The sequence below is a fragment of the Prosopis cineraria genome, unplaced genomic scaffold (assembly GCF_029017545.1).
Source record: "Prosopis cineraria cultivar Desert tree isolate PC_DT_omini unplaced genomic scaffold, ASM2901754v1 PC2070, whole genome shotgun sequence".
In the NCBI taxonomy this organism is placed as follows: domain Eukaryota; kingdom Viridiplantae; phylum Streptophyta; class Magnoliopsida; order Fabales; family Fabaceae; genus Prosopis; species Prosopis cineraria.
The window spans coordinates 13,653-23,204 of NW_026557395.1; the positions used below are offsets into that span (position 1 = coordinate 13,653).

The 9,552-nt window shown below is 30.4% G+C and overlaps 1 protein-coding gene and 1 pseudogene across 1 annotated transcript; both read right to left on the minus strand.

Moving 5' to 3' along the window:
- Window positions 1-201: 201 nt before the first annotated feature.
- LOC129301364 (MLP-like protein 43) lies at window positions 202-921 on the minus strand. The gene is made up of 2 exons (XM_054939927.1): window positions 693-921; window positions 202-613 (listed from the first exon to the last, which is right to left on the minus strand). Exons 1-2 carry the CDS (start codon window positions 880-882, stop codon window positions 342-344), a joined length of 462 nt encoding a protein of 153 aa, XP_054795902.1. The 5' UTR covers window positions 883-921; the 3' UTR covers window positions 202-341.
- Window positions 922-5,849: 4,928 nt separating this feature from the next.
- LOC129301365 (1-aminocyclopropane-1-carboxylate oxidase-like) lies at window positions 5,850-7,027 on the minus strand (annotated as a pseudogene).
- Window positions 7,028-9,552: the final 2,525 nt, after the last annotated feature.

The following is a 9,552-nucleotide window of genomic DNA, read 5'->3' on the forward strand; positions in this document are numbered from 1 at the left end:
ATTTAAAAATCCAAACTTGAACCAATAGATTAATGTCGCGTGGCCTAGCTAGCTTGATATATCAGAGTTTTTTTTTTTATGCCTCGTCCGAGGCTTTCAAAAATATCTTTCGATCAATCGTAGTTGAGATTCATGATAATCATACTGGCGGATTTGAATCTTATATTATGGGGTCGTATTTTAATAGTGTACTAAACTGGCTTTAAGGATGAAACTAAAATTTAAAATTATCTTAAACACAAAGATACGATTGTCCCATTATATTAATACAACCAACAATTTATAATTAAACACACTCACAAAGATCAAACACTTTAGTAGAAGCAGTGATGTTTTAAAGGCTATGCCTTAGTAAGACGAGCATCAACATCTGTAGTAACCTTAGTTATAAGGTCCAAGTATGGTTCTGGGGAAGGGATTCCCTCATGCAGCTTCTCATATTCATAAGTCCATTTTGCAAGGGCAGTGCCATCACCTTCATCAATCACTTGAAGCTTTTCCTTCAAGCTTTTGTACTGCTCACCAATATCTCCATCAAATAGGTTGAATGTGATTGACTTTTTCTCATGATCAATCTCCTCAATGTGCTCTTTACAAGTTTGGACCTTGCCATCTGCAAATATAAGATCAATATTATAATTAAATAACATATTCTATATTAGTAATAATTAATAAACTATAATTCATCTTACCGACAGTGTAAGTCCACTGCTTGATAGAGTCAGATCCAATGCTATGCCAATCTCCTTGATGCAGCTTAGCTCCATGGATTACATCAGTATTGTTATGAAGATCATGAAGTTGAGTGATAAAGAAGTTGAAGAACTTAGCGGCAGGTGAGTGAACTTCGACTTCAGTCTCTACTTTACCCGTGAGAGCCATCTATATTCTCTCTATGTGATAGTGGTGAGTTGAAGAAACAATGAGAAAAATCGACGTGGAAGGAAATGCTTGTTTTGTTGGCCTTAAATAGTAGAGATTCATTCCTAATTAAGTATGTAGTTTCTGAAAATGTTGTATAACTATCAGTCGCACCTAAAATTTTTGGTGTTGACTGCATCGTATATTGGGAATGACTTTCAGTAGTTGCTATCAGTCGCACCTAAAATTTTTGGTGTTGACTGCACAGTATATTGGGAATGACTTTCAATAGTTGCTATCAAATGTCTTCCTCAAATTTTTTGTAGAATTATAACACAATTTTTGGTAATAATTATAAGTTTTACAATGTATGATTACTATCAGTTCCCTTCACAAAGTTTTCTATATAATACTACGTAGCAAATAAATTAAATTTGATACTTTGATTTTTACCGTGAAACAATCAGGCCTTTGAAACTTTATTTATCATTTCAGCTGTTGAGAATTTGACAACAATTTCCAAATGGTGGCCTGGGACTCTCAATTTCTTCAGTCATTTTCATTCATTTCGCTGCTATATATATAAATATATGTATATAGCCCCATTTTATCGATTGGGTTTTTTAATTTTAAAAAATATTCGAAATTGAAAAGATCTTCGCTTGTACACGGAGTGTATATCTATATCCACAATGTTAGGTTATTCATGGGAGAAAAAGGGATGATCCTAAATCATTAAAAGATCCTAAATCATGAAACATAGAATATAAAAGAAGGATGAGAGAGTTGCAACAAGGACAAGGAAACATGACACGTTGCCGACGTATTTTTCATATATTATAACTGTAAATAAAATTATAATCAGAATAAAATAAACATATATGTTTAGTAATAATAATTAATAAGATATGTTGGAATTTAGGGATGAAAAGAGAGAGAACTCAACTTGGGAAAAAAATCCACTAACTGCCATTTTCCAGTTTCCATTATTTTCACTGTGTCGGTTCAGTTTTCACTGCCTTCTTGAACGTTCTATAACCACCAGTTATTAGTTTCTATTATTCTTTTTAGAATTTAGAATTTGTGTAATTTCTGCCCATGATGAGTCATTAGTGGGATCTGCAGTAATTCCGGTCACAATAAGTTGATTAGAATCTAGTATTACTATCTGATCAATAGCTTGGAAAGGAAATGATCCTTTGTCATAATATCAATTATTCCAATCAACATATTTTCTCCATAATGAGGTGAGTTAATGCCAATTAGATCTTCCTTTTATATGGAGATCTCCCTTCAGTATAGATAATGATTAGATGCTGGAGATAAAAAGCACACTAGAACAAACAGTTCTCTAGTTTGTTCTTCTTCTCCCTCTCTTTTTCTCTTTGGTGCATCTGTTGTGCACCATAATCTAAACTCATATGGGTAGTCAAGTAGATTTTGCTATGCCCGAATCTGGTAAGACTCTGACCCAACTTTTTTATTTGATATATTTTTTTTTAAAATATTCCTTCAGTGGCATTAGAGTTGGGTCATTCCTATAGCTATGGTTGTGGGTTATATTGATATAAAATTTAAATTTATGTATTTTTATTGTATTAGTATTTTATTTAATATACTGCTTGAATGTGTGTCATGCATCTCTTTCCTCCCCTAGCCATTTGATGATCATAGGCTTCCTTACCTTGATTTAGAACCTGGCTGGCTTCTTAGCATGCTCTATTTTTTTTGTTGCGTTGAATGTGTTCATATTATTATGCATGCTGTTCTTTGGCTTTCGTTCTTTTTCCAAAATTTTTCTCATTTATATCTTGGATTTGCAATTTTGATTTTAGATCTTTGCATATATATGTGTCTTTGTCACTTTTAGACTCTCTATTCTTCCTCCTCATACTCTTGTGAATCAAAAAAGTTTTTTTTTTGAAAGTATCCAAAACCTCTATTGAAGCTGTTATAAAGAACATAAAGAGGATAAATTTTTCAAAAATTTTGGTATTTGATATCTAAGTTTTTACCTTGTAAAATTGGTGTGGTTGTGTAGAGGGTGAAGAGACAATTCCAATGAGACCAGAATCACATCAAATGGAGGCCAAATGGAGGATAAGCAAGTGAAAAACAACGACAAACTTGTCGGTCAGAGTCGGGTTGAATCAACCCAGCTAGAGGCTAAAGACAATTGATCAACTTGGATCAGGTTGGGTGACTCAACTCGGTCTAGGCCTAAAAAAATTATTTTTTCCCTTTCACTTGCTTGGGTGGCTTGTGCAAGCCACATACTTGCCCATTAGTCAAAGAATCACATAGTTGGACTCATGATGGTGAGAGGAATCCAACAATGAGGCATGCGTGGTGAAATTAGGCTCTATAGTGGCACGTATATGTCACATGCTGACACTAAGAGCGGGCTTTGTCCCATTTTTCATAAATTTTTCATTCTAGAAACTTTTAAAAGTGGTTATGGGCATATGGGAGCTCTTTTTAGGGCATGGTGTAGACGTAAAAATTTCTAAATCCATGATCTACACAATGATATATTATTTTTCTTGTTTTTTATACAAGTTTTATGTGTTTTATATATGTTCTTGACCATTTTTCACTCTGTTCTTTGCAGAAAATTATTAGGGCTTTTTTAATTGTAGTATTGATATGAAAGAGATTATGTCTAATAATTTTGAGTCTCTAAACCACTCTCCTAATTATTCACTTGAGACTAAAAAGGATTCATTAGAACACACATGGTTTAATAATCCTTCAGGGGAGAAGGTAAAGGAAGTAGAAGCTTCAATAGAACTATTTTTTGCTAGCAGAGTTGATAGGAAAAGACTTGACTCTAGCTGAGAATCTTGTGAGATCAAGGAAACATCAGATGAGGAGGTTGATCAACCACTGGCTTTTTTCTATAGCTAGAGATCTTGCAAAAATAAATGTGGATAAGATTAGGCATGTTGATGACCTGAAGGCAATATTGGGAACTTAAGAAATCTTCCTACAAGAAGGTTCATGGCCCTTATTTTTAACTACAGCCATTAGGGAGATAAAAAACGAGTTGGACCAAAGGGCATGAGATATGCCACTCAAATCTAGAATGATACTATCAAATTTCCTATGAGTAGGACTAGTGAAAATAAAAAGGAACTTCTAGCCTTGCTATGTTTTCATTAATAATTTTTATTTATTTATTTTTGTTTTGAGACAATTAGTTATTAAAGTTTTTAAGTTTTACTTTAATTAATTGTTGGACCTTTTCATGGATATTTGTTTTATAATTGGATTATGGATATTAGTTATTTGTTTGTTTATTTAAGCTTTATGGATAATTGTTATCTAATTGCTTTATTTTATAGATATTAGTTATCTTTTTAATGTTTTTAATTATTTAAAGTGTTTTATTTGAGTGGGAGTTCTTTTAGAATGTGTTATGTAGAAGGACACAAGGGGACATAAATTCAATAAAGATTCTAACTAGGAGGGAGGTAGTATAGCTAGAAAGATTGTCATGGGAGTTAACCTAGTTGTCTCCTAAATATGAATCTAGCAAACCCTACAATCTAATTGGCTAAGAATCTGACTTGAATAAGTTGAAATAGTGTATACCAAACTAAGTATGCATAATTGTCTATGTAATTGAGTTGTGAATTAACCGGCAATCAAGTCCATAAATGCTAAGCTTAATAAGGGTGATAAGCTTAAAAGAGATAATTGTGATACATGGTATTGTAAAATCTCCTAAGTTCTGTGAGAATAAGATGTCATAGCCGTCCTAACAATTGTGATGCTGGAACCGAAATCTGGGAATTGAAGGGAACATTAAGTTTGTGCTTTCTGAAAGAAAAGGAACAATATCACTTGCATCATCATGCTAAGTCACTACTATAGATTTGGCCATAGAGGATGATTCTTTTTTCCAATAAAGGACAGTTGTCAACCATCCTCTATTGCTTAAGCTATATAAGACAATTATTAAATTGTCCTATATTGAAGATAATACAGGACAGTTGTTAAAGAATCGTCTTATATGAAGTTCCAGATTTCGACCAAATTTGGAACCACAGAGACCTTATAGGATAGTTATGGCTTTCCTAAAAAGCTAAGGTTTTTTTTTTCTTCAAATAGGCTTGCAATACAAAAATAGATATAATCAAAAATATTTTAGAATAGCTTAGAAAGTAGATCTACACTACTTAATTCAAAACTATAATGTTTACAATTTAATTACATCAAAATCATTCTATTTAAAATTCAATTATATAAATCAATCATTTTGAACTAAAATACTAATTCCTAAAATATCTAAACTATATATTGATAACTAAACTAATTTATTCCTAAACTAACTAAATACTATCACCTCATATTAGATGTGTCCCACTTTTTATATACGTAATTGCTTCAGTCTTCAAGGACTTTATTAATATGGGTATCCTTAAAAAGAGGTGCAACATAGTCTAGCTAGTACTATAACATACACGACAACAAAGCTAGTTGATGACAATTAATATTCATCATAATATGAAAAAAATAAGTTATACAAAATGATAGATACTGTGAGGGGGATTGTAGGCTGCTTGTGAGTGATGATGTCTTTAGCATACCTCATTATACAGTAGCCACAATCATTACTGTTGTTGATTTGTTGGGGGCACTACATGAAGAAAATGATAAATATATGTTATTGGTATAAAAAATAAAAAAATTGAATAAGTGGCAATAATTTAAACATAGTTGTATTACATTCCATTCAATGGCATCATTGTATTTCTTGGATGATCTTTTGTTTGGAAGATTTGCATTGATGCAGTATAGCACAATAGCCCTAATATAAGGAAGACAAAAATGTTAGAGAGGTTGAATTTTGAAAACAAATAAAATATTAGTTATTAAATATACTTATCTATTGAATAGCTCTATCATATTCGATCTGTTAGTTAGATCCCCATCATGAGGAGCCAAATCCAAATAGTACACATATCCGGTCGTTTAGGGTTAGCTCAAGGAGGGTAGTTGGCAACCTTTGTGCCAAAAATTGGTCCTCTTGATCCATGGAAGGCTTTCTTGAGATAGCCCTTCTCTAGTCCAAGATTCTCACAAAGCAAATCAAGTTGTTCCTCTGCAATTTTCTGTATCTATTCTGCAAATTCCTTCATTAACTTCCTCCATTTTCAATTCAAATAGTTCAGAATATGTATAAAGCGAGGTACGTTTACACATTATAAATTTGTTCTTGCACTACTGATTTATATCTTATATGTGCTTTCTATATAAAACACTACAACACATGTCTGGATACGTATAATAAACATGGCACCTCAAAATGTTTATTCTCATGTTTTTTATAAAAGTAGTAGAGAACAGATAATTATCTTTATTCTTCAACTTTGAATGCTTATGTTTGAGATTTTTGGGATAAAATCCAAAATGAACATAAACGAGAAGAAAGTAGATGTGGCATCTATTAAATGGAAGATGGTAGAAAATCATTTGATATATTTTGGCCATATATAGAGGAGGTCATTAGAGGCATCAATCATGAAAGTGGAATATATAGTTTTAAGCCTTGTTAAAAGGTATAGAGATAGATCAAAGAGAACATTCATGAAAGTTATTGAACGACACCTTTTCATTCAATCCATGTAGCCAATCCCATTTTGTGGGATAAGCTTCTTGTTGTTTTTGTTGTTGAATGCTTTCTGTTTGCCTAAATTCTGTTGTCGTTAGGAAACAACACTTGTATTGTGCTAACCTGTATTCATCAGTGAGATCTGGGATTTCAGAGAAGTTTAACTCAGGCAAGTGACGCAAGAAGGTGCTTTCCCAGTCCATGTCCTTAACTTCAGCTTGAATACCCTTTATTGATTTGCTTGCCACAAACTCCTTGAACCTTCTCTCCATGCATTTCCTATATATAATGCTCTTGTTAACCTCTCCAATGCATCCTATAGCTCATGGGACATCCCATGGTTCACCAACTACAAGAAAAAACAATGAGATTTTCCTCAATAATTCCCACCAAATTAACAAAAATAATTAATCACAAACATGCAATATTGATTAACACGTCAAAAAAAAAAAATCCCCAATTCTCACAAGCGTCGTGAATTTTCTCCATAGTAGCCTTTCTCTCTTCGCCATTAAGTTTCTCCGAGTTGATTACTGGGAGGTTCTCCATTTTCAAAACACTCAAACTCTCTTTCTTTACTTTCTGAGCAATCTTTAATTTGTTAGTTTTATGCATTTCCGAGCTTAGTGTGTGTGTGGGGTATTTATAGGCGTTCAAAGCTGGCAGGGTAAAACACAAGGAAGCTATTCTAATTAAAAAAAAAACATTTATCATGTTTTTATTTTTAGAATTTTAGGTAAATTTGATTTGATAGGATTCATGGTACAGACGCTTTTTTATATACTTAGGCTGACCATTGAGAAATCAGTTGCGTCATTGAATTGTCTTACAATTTGATGGCGGCTTCATAATCTTTCCACGCGTTCAATCTTTAATGTCATTTCTGTCTGGAATTGATTGCTTTGGGTTTGGATTATTTTTCTTTAGTGTTCAATCGGTATCTATTTGCACATTAAATATTTTTGTTGAATAAAGTAATTTCACGCACGCGCGCATATATATATATATTTACTTTTATATTGCTAATGAAATTGATTTTATATATGTAAATAATAACATCGAATGAAAATAATAATAATTACTTTTATATCACTTTTTTTAAGTCCAGTTACATCGAATGGAAGTAATAACAAATATGATTAGAGTCGTCAAATGATGGCTGTGTTTGAAACTCTTGCCATCGGAGACAATATTTTTTAAAAGAAAATAATAGTCGGCAAGGCACGCTATCTTATGAAGCTAAATATTTAAATATTAAAATCATTTAAACGATTGATATATATATATATATATATATATATTATCACTGCCGTTTTTGTAAGATGTCTTTTAATTTGGAGTGATTTGATGTCTTATAATATAAGATATTTTAAAAAGAAATAAAATTTATTTCATAATTATCCTTCATTATTTCACTCCTTAATTATATATATTTTATCTAATCTCCATTATTAAAAGAAGGGTATTTTTAAAGTTTATAAAAAAATTACATTTAAATGCATGGGATATTAACCCTCTCTTGCTTTGAAGAGAAGGGAGGAGAGGAGAGATTTTAATGAATTCAATTTAAAAAATTGTCAAATAGGGAAAAAGTATGGAAAATTAATTAAAACCTTTCAAGCTCATTGCTCTATTTTCTTATAAATCGAATCCAAATAGGTAAATGATAAAGAGGACCACAAAATGAGATAGTTATTTTGAAGTCCTTGTCACTTATCTGAAATTAATTTTTTTTTTTCACAAAATAACCATAATGACCGCAATAGTATATAACATTTCAAAGTAGCAAATAATTACTTTCATTAAGCGAGTAACTAAAATAGTGTAGGAAATGAATACTTCTAGTTTGCAATTTTATTTCATAATGTTGAGTGGTGAAGTATTCTCACATATTTTAATCACTCCCTTAATGAAAAGTAGTTATTTGTTACTATGAAATTGTCATTTACAGGTGTACATATTTAAACTTGAAATAAATATATCTGCATTAACATTTACATTACATTGAGTTAAATATATACACACATCATATATTTGGGATGCAACAACATACTTAATTATGTGCAATTGCTACACCTTTTGTTCTGGAACTGTGACTGTATTTGCTTGTGTGAATATGCACATGGACTTCACTCATACAAACATAAATTTTAGATAACATATGACCTGTTTATGAGAATATATGATCAAGATTTTAATTGAAATAAAATCAAGAAGTTTACAAAAAAAAAAAAGGTATGTGTCAAAGAGTATTAGGTATAAAGGTTGATTGGACCACCAGTATTTTAATATTCAAACATAATTATAATTACAAATATTTTAAAATACTTATTAGAGAAAATAAGTCTACAATTTTTAAAAAGGTTTGCAAGACTTAATATCAACCAAATATACAAAAGTTAAAATAATATTTCAGAAAAATTATCTTTCAAAGAACTAATTTAAACCATATAATTCTCAATTCAACGTATCTTCTTAATTAAAATACTATAAGTCTATTATAAAAAAAATAAAGTTTGAAAATATGATGTAAAAACTTATTCATAAGTTTTTTAAAGAACTATCATTATTTTAAATTTAAAATTAAATTTATTAATAAAGTAATTTTAAATTAATTTTTATTAATAAAATATTATAGAATTATATACACACATATATGTATATATAAAAGAATTGGCTTTATTATAAATAGTTAGTAATCACCTATTAAGCTTTTAATTATATCTTAAAACACTAGCCTAACACAATCATTCTGAAAAAAATGAGTTGCGTGTCAATGATGATTTTACATTTTTCAATCTCATTTATGTTTAAAATTATTTAATCTAATTTAGAATATATTTATTTTTTTAAAATTTTTTTATAATAACTTTAATTGTAACTCCAAAAAATAAACGTGTACTCCAAAAAATAATCGCTCGCTCATCACCTAAAGTTTTTTTTTTTTTTCAGTAGTAAATTATAATAGATTACATGGTAATTTGGAGGATAATTATAGGTTTGTGTACTTCTTCCGTACAAAAACGTAAAACAGTTTTAAAAAAGTAGAATGTTAAAAATATAAAATATTTTTA